General features: G+C 33.0%; 2 protein-coding genes and 1 non-coding gene across 4 annotated transcripts; 1 reads left to right on the forward strand and 2 right to left on the reverse strand.

Annotated features, from left to right (window-relative positions):
• Positions 1-5,799: 5,799 nt before the first annotated feature.
• On the forward strand, positions 5,800-5,940 carry LOC138882030 (small nucleolar RNA snoR83). The gene has a single exon (XR_011403490.1). It is a non-coding gene; the product is annotated as a small nucleolar RNA snoR83 (small nucleolar RNA).
• A 2,914-nt stretch (positions 5,941-8,854) lies between these two features.
• LOC104248945 (dolichyl-diphosphooligosaccharide--protein glycosyltransferase 48 kDa subunit) lies at positions 8,855-15,598 on the reverse strand. The gene is made up of 13 exons (XM_009805299.2): positions 15,171-15,598; positions 14,953-15,089; positions 14,552-14,677; positions 13,866-13,919; positions 13,653-13,766; positions 13,141-13,196; positions 13,017-13,058; positions 11,679-11,754; positions 11,435-11,506; positions 11,219-11,344; positions 11,031-11,135; positions 9,847-9,930; positions 8,855-9,186 (listed from the first exon to the last, which is right to left on the reverse strand). Exons 1-13 carry the CDS (start codon positions 15,445-15,447, stop codon positions 9,139-9,141), a joined length of 1,317 nt encoding a protein of 438 aa, XP_009803601.1. The 5' UTR covers positions 15,448-15,598; the 3' UTR covers positions 8,855-9,138.
• Positions 15,599-16,759: 1,161 nt separating this feature from the next.
• LOC104248946 (probable NAD(P)H dehydrogenase (quinone) FQR1-like 2) lies at positions 16,760-20,578 on the reverse strand. 2 transcript variants are annotated; one of them, XM_009805301.2, is made up of 3 exons: positions 19,786-20,578; positions 17,167-17,446; positions 16,760-16,995 (listed from the first exon to the last, which is right to left on the reverse strand). In XM_009805301.2, exons 1-2 carry the CDS (start codon positions 20,286-20,288, stop codon positions 17,188-17,190), a joined length of 762 nt encoding a protein of 253 aa, XP_009803603.1. In that variant the 5' UTR covers positions 20,289-20,578; the 3' UTR covers positions 16,760-16,995; positions 17,167-17,187. The 2 variants fall into 2 exon arrangements, with proteins under 2 accessions (XP_009803603.1, XP_009803602.1); XM_009805300.2 differs by having other exon boundaries at positions 16,760-17,446.
• Between the last annotated feature and the right edge of the window lie 872 nt (positions 20,579-21,450).

Consider the following 21,450-nt stretch of genomic DNA (forward strand, 5'->3'; position numbering starts at 1 on the left):
CAATCTAACCGAGTGTTCTTTCTCAAGCAACACAAGATAGCTAGACACTATTAATCAAGGGCCCTTTCAATTAATCACAAGACAACACGTAGTTGAACAGTCATAGAGTAAAACCGACTCAATTATATCAAAACAGAGTCAAGACTTCATCCAACAATTAGTTCCATCAACCCTAGATAATGGTTTAGCTACTCATACTAATAGATAACAATTTACTATAGAAAGTCATAATTAACAATGGAATTAAAAAGAAGAAGATGAAAACTCTAAGGAAATTCTCTGTCTTCCTTCCGTGTTCTTGCCTTCAAAATCTCTCTAAAAATAGCTCCTCCTCTTTTTTTGACGAATTAGGCTTCATATAGGTTTAGGTTAGTCGCCCTGGAAATTACATATTATTGGCTTCCATCAGCTGGTCCGTGGTCGCGGATCTGACCGCGGATTTTGCCCATGGTTTTGTCCGCGACCGCGGATTGGACCGCAGATCTGACACTTGCTTTTCTTTCTCCTTTTCGCCCGTGCTATCCTCCGATTGGCCTTCCACGCTCCATATTGACTCCAAAACACTCTTTAGCTTCCTCCTAGCTCGGAGTGGCTCCTGCAAAACGTAAAACTCTTAATTAGAGCATTTTGTTATCTTTTAACATTCAAACATTGATAAAGTGCGGCTAAATTAGAGTGTAAATAGTATTTAAATTGCATAATTATCGTCTACTATTATTAATTCATAGTGCTTTTTATGTAATTAAGCATTGTGAAGATCAATTAGCGAGGTTTTAGGCAAATAAAATAATTAAATATTAAAATATATTTAACATATATATATCAACAGAAGATACAGGTCAACTATTCTTCTCTCATGTTGTCAAATATTGGGGCCTACCTAAAGACATCGTTAGTGATCATGGCTCTCGCGTCACTAGCAACTTTTGGACTCAACTTTTTATGTGTCTTGCATCCAAGTTGAGTCACAATTCAAGTTTCCATTTGTAATCTGATGGTCAGACAGAGCGGTTCAATGGCATACTGGAGGAATACCTCCGTCATTTTGTTACCGAATCGCAGAAGAATTGGGTGAGATGTCTTGATACTGCTCAATTGTGTTTCAATTCAATTTACTAAATGAAGCGACGATTTAGTGAAACGCCTAACCAATGGATGACCTAATAAATATAATTAGGGGGGGGGGGGGTTCGGGAAGGACCTAATAGTCATTTAGTGAAGCGCCTAACCTATGTAACAATCAATTGTAGATTTACCATGTTGTATCTAGTGATTTTACAACTCCAATATTTACTTTGTTTGTAAGATGATACTTTCTTCTTCATTTTTTATACCTTGTTCATGAATCATGATACTACCTGGCTCTATCTTCTTTCCTTTTCTCTTAACATCACGTGTTTAATCTATAATCTGGTGTTCCTCTTGTTTTAATCTTTGGTTTTTTAATTAATTCCCCAATTAGATACTGTCAGCCTAATTTTTTTTATTGTGATTTTTCATATGTCTTTTAGGTATTTTGATTTTTTATGTTTTTTTAAAATATATAAATCTTATTTTAAAATTTTAAAGATTTTATGTTCGAATTCACGATCAAATTAAGAAGTTTGACTTTCGAAATTCGAACAGTGCCGCATAAATTGGGGAAGAATGACACTATTTTTTTATCTATTCATTTCAAAAAAATACATGATATATCTATATTATATTTGGAAGCAATTTAATAATAAACTCTCTATTTTCTCCTAAATGACATGCTTTTATTTATACTATATTAAAAGCACGAAGGCCCTTAGCGAAATGTCGTGTATCTTTTTTATCCTTTAAAAATATATTTTATATTGGATAAAATTGTAATTTAAATTATTTTCCTAAATTTTGGATGTTAATTATTTTCTACTATTTAGGTCTTCAAAATTTTAATATTTAGTATGGAGTAAGATTTTGTTTATATTCTTTCCTTATTTGAATACAATTTAAGACTCCAAAAAGACATATACTTGAAATTATTTGATGATTTTACTTATTAATTTGGATGCCTACAGTAAAGTTATTGCTCTTTGAAGTTGATTTCAACGTATCGTGCTTTTTCCTCAATCATTACAAAATTGACACTCAGACAAATATATTAAATTTTTATTTCTTTCAAGTGAGTAACCTGTATTTATACTATATTAAAAACACGAAAGTACTTAACAAAATGTCGTTCGCCTTTTTTTTATCTCTTTTAAAGTAGATTTTACATTAGATAAATTTGTCATTTAAATAATTTTTTAATATTTAGAACTTTAAAATCAACTAAAAGTTTATTTATCAAATCTTTCCTCATTCATCTAGAAGTTCTAAAATTTAGGACTTTAGAATCAAATAAGATTTTATTATAGGTAGATTCTTTCTTTATTTGTAGAGCCCAAGCAAATTAACACTTTAAAGCCAATACTACGTTACATACTTTTAGAGTCCGAATTAGGATCTAATATCAAAATTTAAGAGAGTTACTATATTTACACATACTTTTAGAGTCCGAATTAGGATTTAATATCAAAATTTAAGAGACCTACTATATTTACAAACCTTTCTGATACTATTTAAGGGATCAGATTGTACTTTTCGGGCTCCAATAGAAGTATGATTTTTCAATTAGACATTTTTTTGCAAGTAATGCGTTTACATTCTAACACTATTCATACTGCATACTAGTGATTCTTATATAATGAAATTTTCGAATCATTAAAATCTTAATTCTTGTTATGTTTTGCAGGTTAACACGATAAACGATGATGTTTTACGTTAGATTTCGAGTTTATGTTACCTGTGTTATTGTCTATGACTAGATTCAAGTACTTGCTTATGATGTACATATAATATACCTGGTGCAAGTTGTTTTCTCAATATGTCTACGCTGCAGGAGCCTAAAGAAGGGTAGAGAAGGCAAAGTTATGCTAGAGTACATTCTTGAAATTCTTTTACACGTGAATACTCTTATTTTGCGAATTTATTTTTTCAATTGTTTTGAGTATAATTTTTATTTTCACCTTTTTTGTCTCTTTAATAATAAAAATGAGTGACACAAACTACTTGTTTCACAAATATCATGATTAGGAGGTATTTCTCGTTATAATTGTTTTAAGTATAATTTTTAGTTTCACCTTCCTTCGGCTTTTATGATTCTAGCCTATAAATCAATTGAGACGAACTACTTGATTCACAAATATCAAGATCAACGGGGTTCAAACTTTCAATTTCTCTTATCTCGTGTTCTTTTTCTTATTTCTTAGACTTCCTCGTTGTTATTTTTATCTATTGATTTTCTATCACATGAATACTAATGCTAATTATAATTTTCGTAATTACTTTGTTTGTGCAGACAAAAATTAATTCCAAGTATAAAGTCCAACAGTTATGACATATCTCCTAATTTCCACTTTGGTTGAGCAAGGTTGACCAAGCCAACCAATTGGGGAGTGAAAAGAAAAGAATAATAACTTATGTGTTGAGCTTAAAAATTAAAATGCATGTGTTCCAGAATAATTTTAAAAGAAAATCAGAATACCTTCTTTGTAGATAATCATTGTTTGTAAGTTCGTAATTTTTTGTTAATATAAATTAGCTTAGCCTAATTAATATTCATAGCTACTGTAAGATACTACGTATGGAACATTTTCATAGTAAATTTGGAAACATTACATAATTAATATTGTAATCATAAGATTTATAAAAAAAATACATATTTCAAGAGACTCGATATGCATCTACAATTACATCTACTTTATTAATTTATACAATTATAAAAGCACAAGATTTTAACTCGAAATGTTGGTTGACTTTTCTACACGTGCAATGCACGTATCCTAAAACTAGTACTTATTAAAAACACGAAGGCCCTTAACGAAATATCGTTCGTCTTTTTTGCCCTTTAAAAATAGAGTTTACACTAGACAAAACAATCATTTATATTAATTTCCTAGTATTTAGGAATCATAATTGAATTCCCTAATATTTAGGAATAACCATTTAATTATCTCCTAGATACTTAGGATTTTAATTTTAACTAAAATTTGGTTAATATTTTTTTCCTTATTTGAAACAAGTAAAAGTTTTTGTATTTAGAAATTCAAATTCAACATATCTCTACTTACAAATATGGTAGTCAATATTTGTGATTTGAAATTGAATAGGCACGATCAGAGAAATGCACTTCCAATTTCTATTTTTATATTCAGAGTTTATTATTAAATTAAGACAAAATGTTGATTGCTAATCTTATTAATTTCTAAGTCAAACAAGCTAACAAAACTATTAATTTGTTTCTTTTATCAGTAGACAGGACTTTTTTCCAGAATTTAAGTTTTCTCCTAATATTTAGAAGTTTTTATATCAACTAAATTTTATACATTAAATTCTTTCTTAAATATTTATGCAATTTTTGCTTTTTTGAATTATGTAACATAATAATTTATAAAAAAAAAATAATACAGAAAATAAAACATTCCGCATAGAATAAGTAAAAAATAGTTATTACGTGTTATATGTTTGAATTACTCTTTGGTACAGAGTTATAACCAATTAATTCTATTTTAGTAAAAGTAAAACATAAAATTTAGAGAAAGAGAAAATAAAAATTATACCTAAAGTCGATCAGCAATTCACTAATTTTCTTATTCTTAATTTTAGATTTATAATCGATCATAAAAATTAAACCCATAAATTTATGTAATTTAGTTATCTTAGTAAAAAATAAGAAATAAAAAAACACTTTGCGTGAAAAATTATGATTGATCTCTGGGGATATAATAAAATATCTATTATCCTTTAATCATACGCGCCTTCTATAAAATTAATGTACCAAAATATAAATATATATTCTAATAAATACTATAATTTGATATAAACAACCTAATTTTCACAATAATGATTTTTTTTAGCTCAACATCAAATTCAATAAATACTTTCAAAATGACAAATAACAATTATATGCCAAATATATACTATGAGATAGATGCACAAAGCGTCTATTCTAAAAATATGAAAAAATGTTCTTTCCTTGACGTAGAAAGTCCAATTTTGTAGGACTTTAAAATCTATAAAAAAAAAACAATTAGAAATAGTTACTTACTAAGTAGAAAGTCCTCTTTCGACCAATATTTATCATTTTCAGGAAGTTATATTTTTATTTTATAATTTAAAATATTTGTATAATTTTTAATATTATATACTCATCAATATGGGTACACGCGCCTAAGACTAGTACCCTAAAAAATTCTCATGGCTTTTTGAAGATCACAAGTTTAAAAAATATTCTTTAAATTTCACGTCCAATCAAATCACAATATTTGAAACAAATATAGTACAAAAATATTTTATGAAATTGTTGCATAATTTATCGCGTAAAGTAATTTTTATTTTGGTATTAAGTACGTTAATATGAATCTTCATCCTCAAAACTTAATTACATGGTTCTTTCTTTATTTGGATACATAGTTTGTACCAAATTGGTTCGGATAAAACGATTGAAGGGAGTATGAATGTATATATAATAGTCAATACAGAAATAGTTGAAACAACCGGGGCGAAAAGTGAATATGAACAAATTAAGGGGTCAAAATGAAATCGGCGTTAGGGTTCTGGTAGTATTTCTCATTTGATAACTATATAAAGCATAGCTCGCTGCACATTACCCATTACTAGCCGTAAGGTCTCGACAGACAGCAGCTAAGGTTTCATGTCCGCATTTTCTGTTTTGTCCATTATTTTTGTTTATAGTTCTTGATTTGATCTGCATTAGTGTAAATGGCCTTCATAATCCCAATTAAGCTGAGATTTGATCAGTGCTTATTTGATTCATGGGAGGCCTAAATCAAACTCACAAAATGGAGGTTTCGCTGATAACGCCTTTTCTCTTTTTTCAAGAAGGCGTTTACTAGTAACCATTCCCATATATATTTTATCTCTTTTCTGCTCCTTTTTTTCCTCATTCTATTTCTGTTTGAGATTGTTTTTTGGTTCCTCGTCTAAATCCGTTGTTTGCAATGCCGAGTAAATGCTTAACTATCTGAAAGGCGTAAACAGACTGAACATCTATCTTACTTTTCTTAATAAGAGAGAAATTCACATACATCAATGTATTTAGAATTGCTTAAGAAAGAAATTCATATAGATGTATTTTGGATAGATAGATAGATACATTTAGCATTACTTTGTTGCTAGTGGCTTACTTTTGTTGAGAAGAAACGGCAAAATACATTAGATACTCTATTTTAAGTTAGCATTTTACAATAAATTTTTAAATTTGTTTTAAAAACCTGATTTGGATTTAATTTGGTTCGAAGGTGAAAATTTGTTCATTTTTTAAAACATATTTAACTTTTTTTTTCTTTTCAAAAAGTATGAAATGTGACTTATACCCATAAGTTTTAAAAACAATAAAAAATATCCAATAATATCAAACAAACAAACTTGTTAATCCTGTGTACATGTAGAACCTTCGTTGATGTCATTCATTGTTATTATTATCACAAATATAGTTATTATTATCACAAATTATAGTCTTGAACGTAGATAAATTTGGCACAAAATAATTATAATAAACTACATAATACACTATCCTAAAAATTTAACTTGATATTTTAATATAAATTGCTAATATCATAATTATTAGCTATTACAATTTGTCACATTGTAATAATATTATAACATTTATTAGTAAAAAAAGTAAAAAAATGATAGTAACTAGCTAGTGGATTAGTTGGGCCATAATAGATGGTGAACTTTTTTATAAGATACAAAAGTTTGGGTGATTTTTTAAATTGTTAGAGAATTCGTATAGTTAGTTTTGCGATTTGGAAATTTTGTTTTCAAATTTGCCAAAATATGGATAAATTATAAAAACAAACAACTTTTGTCAAATATTTTTTGCAAAAAATTTATGGCCCAAAGGGCCTAAGTATATTTCATTTGAACACTTTAATTAAGTTATTAGTAAGGGTGTTCATGGTTCGGTTTGGATCGGTTTTCTTTAAAAAAAAACCAAATCAACCAAGTCGGTTTTTCAAATATTAGAACCAAACCAAACAAGTAAGTCGGTTTTTTTCTGGATTCGTTGGTTTTTTTCAACGATCACATTTTCAACGGAACACTATTAAATCAATTGCCCTTTGAGAAATATATTATTTACCAAGGTATATTGATGATAATTGAATCAAATAGTGATGAATAATTTAAGAACTCAATTAAAAATTTATTATTTTTAACATGAAATAGATTCTTACACTTAACAAAAGAAAATTATCAATTAAATTAGAATGTAAAGGTAAAGAACTGTACTAAAAGTGCAAACGATTAATATTTACTATAAATTTTTTAAAACTTTGTATAAAAATATACATATATATATAGGTGTAATAATAAATTTAAAATATCTACTTCTATATTCGATTTGGTTCGGTTTTTTTTAATTAAAATCAAAGTCAAACCAAATTTGATCGGTTTTTAAATTTTAAAACAAATCAAAACAAAAAGTATCTTTTTTTTTGGTTGGTTTGGTTCGGGTTTTCAGATTTTTATGAACACCCCTATTTATTAGTGTGTCATTTAGACACAAAAAACTGACTTAGCAAGGTAAGTGTTTCTCACATTTTTCGAGTGGGTAAAATGGTCCGAAACAAACTTCTCACCCTTCTCATTAATTTTTTTTCTTTTCTTCCTCTCTTGCCTCACCCCTCTTCATCGAAAATATGGAGTAACAAGTGAATTTTCCAGCAACTAATTTCTTCAATTTTTTTTAATCTCCTTCCCCCTTTCACTCTCTCTCTCTAGAGTCGCACTAAAAAAATTGCAATGCAGCATGAGCCCAAATCTGTAAAGGAAAGGAATGAAAAACATGCCAAACCTAGGTATTCCACCATCACCACCAATAAAGAAACTAAAACCCAATTTGTTTTCTTTTCGAGAAATCTGGGCAAGAAGCCAAGAATCCCCACTATCACTGGGAACAGTATAGAACAATACTCACATTCATCAGATTCGCCAGCGAAAAAAATGTCTCAATCGACGAAGACCTCTGTCTCCTCAACAACAAGAAAAAACAACGTATACCATAAAACTCTGGTACACAAAATGTTCAAGGTCTTGAAAACAATTGTAAGAACATTTCTTCTTCCAAGTTGGTAGAACCTATGGCTGAAAAAATAGCAAAAATGTGGCTCAAAAGTTGATTGAGAATTGCTGAAAATGGCAGAAATAGTTTTTTGGGAATTGACGAGAAAATGTTTGAAAAAATGAGTTTGGATCTAAAAGAAAGAATTGGACGGCGTGAGGAAGAGGATAGTATTGAATCTATGACTTAAAAATGGCAAGAAGAAATGAGTGTGGAAGACATGACGGAGCAGAACAGACATGGCTGGAAAATTGATTTTCCTTTGATTATGTAGTGGTGATGGCTTTAAGGTTAAATTGTAAGGATTCAAATAAACTACCTGTCTTGTGCCGAAGGTGGAGGGCTAAGACCAGGTTTTGCAACTCCTAAAGCTGCAAACTGCCTCATTGCAGTCAAGGTCCTTAATGGAAAATAACTTTGGGGGGGACATGAAGATAGGCTACACGGACTAGTTTGTTCTATTACTCTCACATGATCCTAAGAGGAGGGGGACTTTTCTAATAAACAGAGGGGCATATCCCTTAATTTGACGATAAATTTCTATATCCCACTATGAACTTAAACTTTAAGAGGATGCACTGAATTAAAGGCTTGACTTGAATTCTTTAAAATAATATATAAATTGACTCATAAGTACAAAGCAACTAAAAAGCTATCAAGCATGGCATTAGCTATGCTAGTTTTACTGCATGAATAACTCCCTAACCAGCAACTGTGCATGTATAATGGAGATAACTTCATGGCAATTATGACACAATGGTAAATCATCATAGATCCAAAGAAACAGGAAAAAGGAGCCAAGAAAATGTATTTGGACGCATATAAAATTGTTAAACTAAAAGTTTTACTGCTAAGAAACGTAAAACTACACCTTTTTTGTTTCGAAAAATACTACAGGCTTGAGACATCATCTATTTCTATCTTGGAGGTTAGAACAAAATCTGCACTTGATTCTTCAAGTACTCTTAGTTCCAGCCATCTTGCATCTACTTGTGGTAGAGATATACCAAGGAGAAGAGGAAGAAACCACCCATCTGTCATACAGAAAATAGAAATCATATAAAACATTCTTGTGGATTGAAACAATCAAAATATCTTAATAGCATAAATTTTTTAATATCATCAGAACCACCAAAGTGTCGTAATAGCACTTTTATGTTAATAATTAGAACGAAAGTATCTTAATAGCCCATGATAGAAAGAGATTAACACTGAATCTTCAGGATTAATAAGATCATAAAATCAGAAAGGGAAAACCTTCTCACATAGTACGTGGGTACTTCACTTAGGTCACCTTATCCAAATACCACACAGCGGACAAAAAAATTACCCATCAAGCACTCGGCAAACTGTTTTAGAAGCAATACTATCAAATTCACATTTTTCTGCATCTCTAAATAAAACTTGTAAAGTTAACTAGTAAAACTATTCAAAATATATTTTCACAGTAGGACACCTACTGCAACAAATTTCTGATTAATATTCCTAACAAAATCAGGTTGAACTCACCATCATATATACAATTGTTTTAGTTGTTATAAATTTGGTTACATGCCCTACTTAAACCAGATGACATGGCTTCTTATTTTCAAGTCTCAGCAACTTCAGGAGAAATTTGTCTAAACAGAAAAGCATGGGTTATAACTATTTTTTCCATAATACATAGCAAAGAGGGAGGGAGGGAGATAATGTACCATAGAGAAGGATGCTCCATAATAAGGAAAGGCAGTTGTTATAAATCTCTCATATTCGTTGTGTCTGAAGGGGCGAACAGGAATCTGCAAGTAAGTTTTCGCCAGGGCATTAATGCAAACGAGTATACAAAGTGCCGTGCAATAATCTTCTTTTGTTACATATCATTAAACCGAAGGATGACGTAGCTAACCGAAACTAAGTGCAGAAGCTGTTAATCTTGCACTTCAAAGCTCAAGCAATATGAAATAGCTGTCAATTAAGGCCTAACTGGGCTTTTATAAATCAACCTCTGAGACAAGTAGTATCTCTTATGAACAGCAGGGCACTGAGGGACAAATATATGCATTGTTTCATCCAACAATGTCAAAGAACTAGCGCAATAAAACATAACAACTTGTTTGGATGGTTGTTACCTATTGTATCGTATTGTATTGTTACTTTAAATACGATGTTTGTTTTGATTGTTACTTAAATTTTATTGTATCATATCGTAAAATCCGTCGTTACGTAACGACGAAATGTGCCACCTTATGTAACGACCGATTTGATGTGGTCGCGTCGTTACCTTGTCTTTTTCTCTCAATATCACCCTTCATTATAATTAAATAATTTTATTTTATCATTTATCCTATATTTTCATATAATAATTTTACCCCGTATCATAATTTTTTTTTATAATATTGCAAGTTTATTCTTCATATTGCTGGTATGTGATATCATGAAACGACGTCAAATGATATAATCTATCCAAACATTGTATTCATCAAACACAACCATCCAAACAAGCTGCAGATACATGAATATTTTCATGATAAACTTATCAAAAATAAAAAGGAATGTCTTCATAATAATTTGCATGCTGCTTCTACAAATATCATTGGTAAAAGGAAGCATACAAAATACCTAGTCTAAGAGAGAACCAAAAGTTAAGTATCACTTTGTAATTATAAGAGAATTTTAGTAATTATCTCACCAAATATGTGGAAAGAAAGTGTCCTAATTATAGCTATGTCCAGAATGACTAATTCATCATATATATCAACTCTTCACCAATATCTATTAAGTATGAAAATAATGACCACATCCTACCTCTTCAAGCAAATAAAATGCTTGCAATATGACTATTCTAAACTTATAGATGCCCCTATAAGAGATAGTGCCTGCAGATTTTAAAAGGGAGTACCTGTTTTGCAAGGCTCAAGCTTGTGAATCCTAATTTCTCGTACTCAACCTTAAACTGGAATACTCCATAAACATCTGGAACCTTGAACGATGTATAATAGACACCCTGTAGGAAGTGGAATTAGCAATGCTAATCTAAGTGATGGAACAACTATCTTACCATGTCAATTCTGGAGCACTTAAGAGTACCTTCTGATTGGTTGACAGGGTTTTCAGAACATAGGGGCTCATCATGTAAAACTGAACTTGAACATCATCTGCGACATAAGGTTCCCAACTTGTTCCAGACCATTCATAAATCTCAACAGAATATTCCTTCAATTAAAATTTCGGTTTCAGCACACATCCAAAAGTATACATTATATAAGAGTGACAAATTAGAACAAACTTATGGTGTAGCTGTACCAGGTCATCATTGATTCTGTATATAGAAGGTTCCTCTGCCTCCTCAACTTTGTGATGTCTTACATTCACAGCCTATATATGAAAATTTGTATAGACATAAATACCAATTCATATACTGAAAACGGCAAATATGAATGCTGAAAATGCAGCCAATTGACTAGCATTCCTTTTACATGACTACAAGGTAAAGATAAAAATGGAGAAGGCGTGAATGTGAATTAAGAAATTAGTTCTGATGCTGCACCTTGAGATGACCCCTTTCATGGAAGACCCACTTGCTAGTCTCAGTCACAAACTGCTCATTGCCAGATTTATCATGGCTGTGATCATGGGAGAAAATTTATGGTCTATCACGTCAGAAGCATAGAAAACGTAGAAACGGACAGTAAAAGGCGCATTGGCTTCAAGCTGTTGCTTCTCTAGCATTAAGTGAAAAACAAGGAAATCAAATAACAAGACATTACATATCAAAGCAACCTTTAATTTTATTATTATCCCTTTATACTGACTTACTTCTTCCAGTCCACATAATCATGCAAAATTGAGCAACACTAGCAGGTTGCACTCATATAGCCTTTATAGGACCAAGGCACCCAATTTGGAAAGGACAGTCAATTTCTAAATTGAGCTGCCCTCAAGTTTTGTATTTGAGGAATCTTTAGATCATTTTCACATGCTTCTCCAAGATGCATCACAATAAAGACAATGGTTTTTGGGCCAAAGGGACCTTTAGGCTAAATCACTTCTTAAAATCAAGTTAGAGCAACGGAGTGCTAAATACCAAGGCAGTCGCTTGACAACAAAGTGGACAATATGAATCCAAATGAATTCCCCAGTCATTAATTAATTTATTAGAACAAAATGCAAGATGGAACTGTTACTATTCCAGCAAATATGTTTAGCAGTCAAAATACTGGGCGATTATAAGTACATAATGCCCACTATACACAATAAAGTATCTAACTTCTAGTATAAGAAAAGCTCAGTAAGAAAGTTAATCCAACAAAGATCAAGTTAGGCAAAAGCTACACACAAGTGACTTCTACCAAACGAGAAAGCATGTATTCAACAAGATCAAATGTGAACATGGTTTAGGTTGTCAAATACTTTATGAGACACATGCAAACTCAAAACATAATCCAAATGCAAGGTGAACCACATGTTTCCCTGTGCCACCAGTTTGAGGTTTTCCCATTCCAACCCGAGGTCATCTTTATCAACAACAAAATGTCTAAATCTACAACAAGTACATCCTAGTTATTGTTCTTATCACTTTCTACCAATTTAAACAGTGATGGACCTCCTAATATAAAAAGCCAAATACTGATCCAATTCAGGACACCAATAGTTGGGAAACCTTTTCCTAGATGATGGATATCTTACTGCCATATTAATGATGTTCTTAGCACCTGCTTCAACTGGAACACAAAGTCTTAGAGAAATTCACCTAATAGTATGGCTTTTAGTTTTTGTTTCTTTTTCCTTCTTTTAAGCCAATTGATGCTGAGGCCTCAACACCCATCACACTCAGGGTATTATCATTTCAACAAACAAAAGCAACAGAATATCTACAATTGCTTACTTGATTGTGCTTCCAGCCTTTTGCACCCCAGATCTGAAGAATCTGCTCATAAGAAAAGAAGAGTTTCTCAGTTCAAGCAATTCAGAGTAGATATACTCCACCCAAAGTCTCAAAAGGCACTTACCGATTGCCAAACATGCTCAAGGAGCCAGATATAAGAATTCGAGCATTATTTCTTGCCTGCAAATGGACACAATTATCACTAATTTATTTACAAGTTGTTGATTGTATCTTAAACAACATCATTAATGTTCAGCTACAAAAAGGAAGAAGGAAGATGGACCGAGGGTGAGGGTGGGGTTGGGGGGAGCATTATGAGGCGAAGATTGTCAGCAAGGTATGCAGTGCATTACATACATCAATGAGATGGTCCGACACCTATTGCCTACACCTTTCCATCTCCTACTGTTTTTTTTTTTTTTTAATTTTAAAAAAGCAATTTGTGATTCTTTTTCTGTTACATGTTTATGCACACATTGTGCATGGTTTCATTATCTTTAGAAGCTAAACAGCACCCATTGGACAACTTTTGAGAATCAAGGTCAACAATCTGAAAGAACAGAGAGAAGAAAGAAGACTGAACAGGAAGAAATCAAAGAACACGATTTGAAATATCACACATATTGGATGAAACACCTGCACGACTGAAACGAGACTGATTGCGGATCCAGTGAGTGTTGGCGGAGCTGATAATTTGGATTTAGGATTAGCTGAATATGCTGAAGGAGAAGCTGAGAGGATTTTCATCACCTGCAAGCGTGATGTATGCACCCTTTTGACATTAAATAACTATACAGAATGTTTCTTCCCTTTTTCATGTTCAGAAATAAATAACTCACAGAAACTTACCAAGCTATTGGCTGGATTTATAGAATGACCAATCCCCTTGAAGAGTACAGGAGCCTGAATTGATTTCACATAAAAGTATAGTTAAAAAAATGCTGCTTTTATCACAGCAGGACATGAGAGCTATATTCTCCTATATACAATCACATATGCCCAATGTAAAAGGAAAAAAGAAACAGGCGAAGTTTGTGCATAAAATTTATGACCCAACATATATCAAAATAGCACCATAAATGCCTCAAAAAATGCACATTGTGAAATTCAACGATAAAATGGTACGAGCCTATAGGACACATCATGTTCAAGGTAAATAACACGTATGATCGTCCTAAGCTCACATCGGTTGGAAGGTTCGACACCTAGATACTTCTTCCCCACTTGGGCTTGGTCTGTTCCTCCGCCCATTAAAGTGATACTTGAATTGGGTTCTACGGTCTATTTTGGATCCCTCTTACTAACACAAAACAAAGAACTAGTAGTCTATTTATTGATTATGTTCACTCAAAATATGAATGGGCTACGATTATGAACTAATATAGTTTATTTACCCCACTTGTGGGATTACACTGAGTTGTTGTTGTTGTTGTTGTATAGTTTATTGATCGAATCAATTAAGGATTAAAATAGAAGAGAAAACACAAATATCATGATTAATAAAAATAATCCTCTGATGAAATATAGTGCTTTACCTTGATCTTTTCTCCGCCCAAGATTACATCAGATTGTATGAAATTATCACCAGCAATCAAGGTGTGGTCCCCTTCTGTATCAGAAACTGCATAGCTTGTATGATCGACGACCATAGCTGCCACATCCTATTATGCATAATATAGAGTGTAGAAGAACATGAATCAGCATTTCATGTTTAACTTCACAAAAGTATGAGTACACTTATCATAAGGAAACAATTAAATTATGTCCATAATTTGTTTTTGGAATACAGACACAGTTAGCAGATATTTGCAGTCGCCAATGGTGAATCACATCAAATTCACTTGACCATAGTAAAGAAGAAAATAGGCAAACGGACAACTAGTTCGGGATTGAGGTGAAGTTGTGACTAATTGATTGAACAAAAAATGTAAGCTACCTCATCAAAATCAACTCCACACTCAGAAGCAATCTCACGAATCAGATCAGAAGCAGATGCATCAGCCGCAAGAATCAAATCATGACCCGCATCAACAAACTCCAGTATAGCTGCCGCATTAAGTGATCCACCAAAACCTGAAGCGAAAAAAATAAAAGAATTAAATTAAACATTTATTCAAACACACTAATCGTTGAGATGCTGATATAGAGACTTACTATCAATGGTTGGAGAAAAGAGAATTAAGGCGTCATATAAATACTGGCCGTATCGTTGTAATGCGATCTTGGGATCATCGGCGAGCTTGAAATCGAGATCGTAACCTCGGGTTTGGAGAGAATTGAAGTAGAGAGAATGTGAAGATTTGATGGAGAAATCATCGAGCAAAACTAAAACTCTCCGATCTGTGGGGTTTTCAGGAGAAAATGCATTGGAAAGGAGTGCGAGAAATGGAAAGGAGCTGAGGAGCGCGAGCAAAGCTAGTGCTCGAGACATCTTCAAAATGCACTGCTAGGGTTTTGCCCGATTTGAAGCTTAAAGATGCCTTCAGTTTCAGTCTTCGTCCTTGGTTTCCAACGTGGTATTTGAGTCCAGTGAATTAAGTTACACACACAATTCAGGTAAAACGCGCTGCTGTGTTTGGCACATCGATATTAACTCAATTTATTGCACTAAATTTATTAAAATATTTTTTATAATAAAAAAGTCCCTCAATCTTAACTAAGTAAATAAAACTCAATAAATTATAATTTTTAAAATAAAAAAATCGCTTAACTTTGACTAAATAACATAGGAAGAAAGTACTGGCAAAAAATAATGAAAATGTATTAGAGAAAGTTGTGATTTTTGGTATATAAAAAATAGTTGAATGAATGTGATGTGTCACGACCCAAGACCATAATTGATTTATCTTTTTTGGGTCACGCTACCTGGAGCCCCAAAAGTGCAAGTTGTATATGAATTTGTGTCGTGCCTTATAAAAATATATCCATATTTGTATATAAATTCAGCTCTGATACCATATTTGTCACGATACAAGCTCATGACAATTGTTCGCTTTGGGCCTAAGTCAACACAAATTTTTTTTTAACTATGCCACCTTCAAAAGCGCGCTTACCATGTGAATTTGTGTCATGCCTTATAAAGTTCTTCACTTCCTCTCCCATTCCGATGTGGGATTCGCCTAAGGTGTTATGTGCACCCCTTCTTTATAAGCTTGCCAGCCTAGAAGCCTACCAGTCCTGCTTGACCCGCCCTCATCGGTTCGCCCTCCGTCATGGCATCACATAATGCAATAAAGCAAAAGTTGAGTAACTACTCCCGAAATTAATCCAATTAATTAACGAAATATGAATTATGATTTATCCACTCGGTTTTTAGGTTTTGAGCATTATATTGAAAAAAATTACCTACTTTTTTATTTATCTAATAGAACGATTTTGTTTTTAAAAAAAAATTTAACGTGCTTTGTCTTGAAGCTAATTTATAACCAATCAAGGCACTATCCATGAGCCAGATATACTCTGCTCATCAAACACTTCTCTTTCTCCCGTTATCATAAGCAATTTGTATTTTCTAATGGTCAAATTTTTGAATAGAACTATTGGATTTATTTTCAGATTTTAGCAACAAGCAATGCCCATTTAGATGCCCTAATGCCTTCAAATGACCAAGAGTTCGCTAGTCCCCTTCAAAACAAGAGGCAAAAACATATCAACAAATGGATCAGAAACCATAATTCAGTATTTATAGCACATCAACTCTCATCCTCTCCACCCCCACGTAGGATCTAAAGATCAAATACAAATAAATGAAACGACATGACTTTCCAGAGACACACAGATTTTGATACATACAGTGTAGAAAGTGTTTTCAAGGAATGTACAAATATTACATGTAGGGTGTTTGTAAAGGGAAACGGATAAAAAACACCTCTACTATATGGAATATCTTAATTATCTCCTATGTTATACTTTGGAGCCATTCATATCCTCGTTGTTATCAAATCGTCTCGTATTTGTCCTCGACTCTAGCAACTCCAACCTGAAGTATAACATAAGGTAATCTTGACACGTGAAATTCACCATCTCTATGTTGGAGTTATATTAAAAGCAAGGGCAAATACGAAACATTATGCTAGTGACAAGGGTTATGAATGGCTTTCACAGAAGGTACAGTTAAGATATTTCATATAGTGGAGGGGTAAATTTGGACCTTTTCCCGTTTCTAAAAGCGTCAGCAGCTGTGATTATCTGGTGGTAATGAATGGTGCTGAGCCATTCTCCTAACTGTCATTGCCATGTACTTTCCCTGGTGCTCGGCCAGCGCCAACTCCTGTTCACTAGGTTCCCTGCTACCATCTCCTGAGAAAGTTCCAGCTCCATATGGTGAACCTCCTCTTATTGAATCCATTCTAAACATCCCTGCTCCAAATGTGTATCCTATTGGAACATAGACCATCCCATGGTGAGCTAATTGAGTAATTGCTGTCCAGCTGCAATACGAAAAAAGAAACATTTGAATATGGACCACTGGATTTAGCAGATTGTCGTCGACCAAGCTCTGTCCCTCAACTCACTTGCATGATTGATGTTGGAAGAAGAATATAAATTAATCATCAGAAAGAAGAAAAGAGAACAGAAGATAAGGAAATAGAGATTGCATAAGAGTACAGCTATAGTCCTTCATAGACAATGTCAATTTGTGGAGAAAATATCATGCTTAAAGATTCCACGGCATCTGTGGAGGGCAAGTTGCGGGAATCGAGGCTGAGATGGTTCGAGCATGTGAAGAGGAGAGACATAGATGCTCCGGTCAAGAGATGCGAAAGGTTGTCCATGGCGGATATGAGGAAGGGAAGAGGTAGGCCTAAGAAGTATTGGGGATAGGTAATTAGGCAGGACATGTCATTGCTTCAGCTTACCGAGAATATGACCCACGATAGGAAGTGTGGAGATCGAGGATTAGAGTTGTAGGTTGACAGATAGTAGTGTGTTCCTCCTAGGCTTACCGATAGTACTAGGACTATTTTTGTAATTTCTTATTCATGGTTCTTTATTATTACATGTTGTGGAATTCGCGTCCATTAACATATTACATTGTTGTTACTATTCCTTGCTACTTAGTTGCTTTATCTCCAATGTTCCTTGAGCCGAGGGTCCATCGGAAACAACCTCTCTATCTCTATAAGGTAGGGGTAAGGTCTGCGTGCACACTAGCCTCCCCAAACCCTATTTATGAGATTAAACTGGGTCTTTTTTTGTTGTTGTTGTTGTTATATATACGAGCAAGCCATTTTTATAAAATAACTAATAACCATCCAATTCATCTGTAGATCCTGCAACCATCCTTCTACACTAAATTCAGGAAGCCACTCAACCAGAAGTCATCGCCATCAACCTACTACTATCGGCATCTTCAGTCATCTTCTCAAGTCTTAACCCACCTGCAACACACAGAATTGAGAGAGGGGAGAAGGGAAAAGAAAAAAGAATCATTCAATCAATCAGCCACACCTCAATCTCAATTGTACAAATCCGTTTTAATCATGAGGCTTTATTTGTGCCCATTCCATTCAACAAGGAAAAAGGTTAAAAGACGAGAAAAAGAACAAAAGAAGAGAACCAGCATCTAATTTCCCTCTTTGAGTTTAAGCTCATATATCCACTAGCACCATGACTTCCCAAGGTTGCAAATTACGAAATGATAATTATGCTTCAATAACATTATATTAATAGGAACCACAGAAGGGCTATTTCCCTAGGAGAATAATAACTTTCAAGATTTAAGTAATTTTGATATATAAGACGTGTTATTGTGATCTTATGTTAGCATGCATATCAACATCAAAATTATGTATAGTCATCATCTGTAAACATAAAATAGCCAAGAGACCTATTAGTCCAAGGGAGGTACTACAATTATATCAAAAATATCAGATTCCTATTCCTCCAAAATGATTTCTGACCTAATATGGTTGGATTGACAGGTAGATGATGTTCTGATGGAGTAGTGGCTAGAGCTACAGATCTCTGTCACTATAATGGATAGTTAGTACAGCAGCCAACAAGTTAGCTAACTGATTCTGTACTGACAATTGGTAAGTGATTTTGATGCCTTAATAGGCCTACTAGAAGATCAATAAACTAAATTTCTCAAGTATTTCAGCCATTTGTTGGAGGATTAATCAGAACTGTATTTTTGGGGTTTCTAGAGCCTTCCTCTTCAATGATTCCGTGCAAGCCAACATTGAAATCACGGGGTACTCTAACATTATCACTACTAGTTAACGATAATACTTCGGGAACTATGGAAAGCTACATGCAAATTTTGTAGGGCGGGCAAAATGAATTTTAAGACTAGTCATTAGTATGCACTCCAATTGATTGGGTTGTGGTAAGGAGGTTCAAAATATAATATATATATATATATATATATATATATATATATATATAGGCACAAAACGAATTTTGCCATATATGTATATGGTGTAATTTTCTGGTGAAGGGTGAACCCCCTTCCGCGCCCCTAAATCCGCCCCTGCTGCTTGTGTTCTCCATTTCTTTTGTCTATTCATCGGCAACAAGGTGGAGCAATTATCTGAAGGGTATCCATCATTTTGTGTCACCTTTTGTTGTCTCAAACTAGAAATTACTACTCTATTCTTCTTTGTTTTACATATATGTCATATACACCTTTGACATTGGCCAAATACATTAACATCCAACTGAAAGTTGCAAATTCAGCTCACACAGTTATCAAACATCATCAATGACAAAAGAAATGATCAATAGTATAAACACAACTAAATGAATGACAGAAGATTAGACTTACGCAGTGGTCTCCTGGCCACCTCCTTGTGTACCAGTACTCACAAAGAAACCTGCAGGCACTCCAGCAAGTTTTTGTGCTCTCCACAACTTCCCCGTCGAGTCGAAAAATGCCTTCATTTGAGCTGCCATACATCCATATCTTGTAGGAAATCCAAACAAGAATCCATCAGCCTCAACTAGCTCATCCACAGATATTACTGGAATCTCATCATCTTTTTGTGGGACTTTCATTTTTTCCAAAACATCTGTTGTCAATGTTTCAGGAACTCTATAAAGAACCCCTTCAACACCTTCAATCCCATCAACCCCTTTTTTCATTCTCTTTGCCAAGCTTTCAATATGTCCATACATTGAATAAAACACAATAAATATTCTCAATTTCTTGGACCCCTCTGTTTCTGAGCCTGTAACATCAGTTCCTTCAGTTTGACTTGCTGGTCTCTCTGCTGATTCATTTATAGGAAACTTCTTCTTGCTTGGCATACAGCCTCCTCCTTTACCCATAATCAAGAAACCAAAAATTGTCACAAACTCACAACCCTTTATCTAATTATGACTTGTGAATCATCTGTAATAGACTAAGTTATCAGTTTTTTCTCCAAACAGATTGTATGCAATTCTTGAATAGAGGATTTTAGTAAGCACTTTTAGCTATTTGAGATTATATCTTGGGTTAATTTTTCCAATTGGGGTTATCAAAAGTAGAGTTGACTAGAATTCCTGAGGTTTTTTGGAATTTTCTTAGATATCTGAATTTAGAATTTTCTGATAGAAGCTTCGATGGCAAGTGCTGACTTGCTGTCAACCTCGAAGTGGATTCCACGATTTAAATGAATTTTGACACTTATCTCCCAGGTGACAAATTCCTACATAGTACTGGGCATCTTTGATTATGACATAAAAGGGAAAATGATACTACTCTATAGCCGTTCTTAAAAAAAATTATAGTAATATATATATATATATATATGTATATATTATTTTTTAGTTCTTATGTCATATAGTAAACTATATGAAATAAGAATTAAAAGTTTTGTTTAGTAAACTATATAACCCTAAATGTTCATGTTTAGTAAATTACCCTATATACACAAGTTTTGTTTGCAAAATATATACATTCCACCTTAAAAGGCTCACAATCCATTATTAATGTCTTCAGTTAAGGAATTTAGTTACACCATTTTTCTTTTTCTTTTTCTCCTCTCTCCCCTTTCTCTCTAGATCTTCCATTATCTTTTTATACAAAATTACTAGGAGGTTGTTCCTTTTTTGTCTGGAGCTAACTCCTAGAAACAACCGCAGCTTTGTTCGTTCTTTTTTTCTTTCTGAATTTTGAGAACATTCTTTTCCTTTTTCACCCAGGAATTTTTGAAGCTGCTAAAAATGAAAAAAAAAACTCTTCTTTATTAACACTGATTTTTGTTAATAGAAACTATGGTTACTTATGTGTAATGTTAGTGTAGTTTTGAGTTAGGCGTACGTCTCCATAAGTTCGCGAGGACAAATGAATGGATTTGAGTTTTCATTAATGAATAATGGTCCCTCTCTTGGTTGTATTGTATCATATCTTCTACTACCATTTACTTAGCAAATACGAATAGAATAGCTAACTTCACTTTCAAAGTTCCAACAGCTATTACGACGTGTTTATTTTTATACATTATTT

Source organism: Nicotiana sylvestris, chromosome 1, assembly GCF_000393655.2.
Source record: "Nicotiana sylvestris chromosome 1, ASM39365v2, whole genome shotgun sequence".
Lineage (NCBI taxonomy): Eukaryota > Viridiplantae > Streptophyta > Magnoliopsida > Solanales > Solanaceae > Nicotiana > Nicotiana sylvestris.

Excerpts from the sequence above, each read along its gene's own strand:
- LOC104248945 (XM_009805299.2), bottom strand. The coding sequence starts at position 15,447 with ATGTCTCGAGCACTAGCTTTGCTCGCGCTCCTCAGCTCCTTTCCATTT. Across the intron at positions 13,767-13,865 it reads TAAATCCAGCCAATAGCTTG|GTGATGAAAATCCTCTCAGC; the intron begins GTAAGTTTCTGT and ends TCACGCTTGCAG. Across the intron at positions 13,197-13,652 it reads GTCTCGTTTCAGTCGTGCAG|GCAAGAAATAATGCTCGAAT; the intron begins GTGTTTCATCCA and ends GTCCATTTGCAG.
- LOC104248946 (XM_009805301.2), bottom strand. The coding sequence starts at position 20,288 with ATGGGTAAAGGAGGAGGCTGTATGCCAAGCAAGAAGAAGTTTCCTATA. Across the intron at positions 17,447-19,785 it reads GGTGGCCAGGAGACCACTGC|CTGGACAGCAATTACTCAAT; the intron begins GTAAGTCTAATC and ends TTCGTATTGCAG.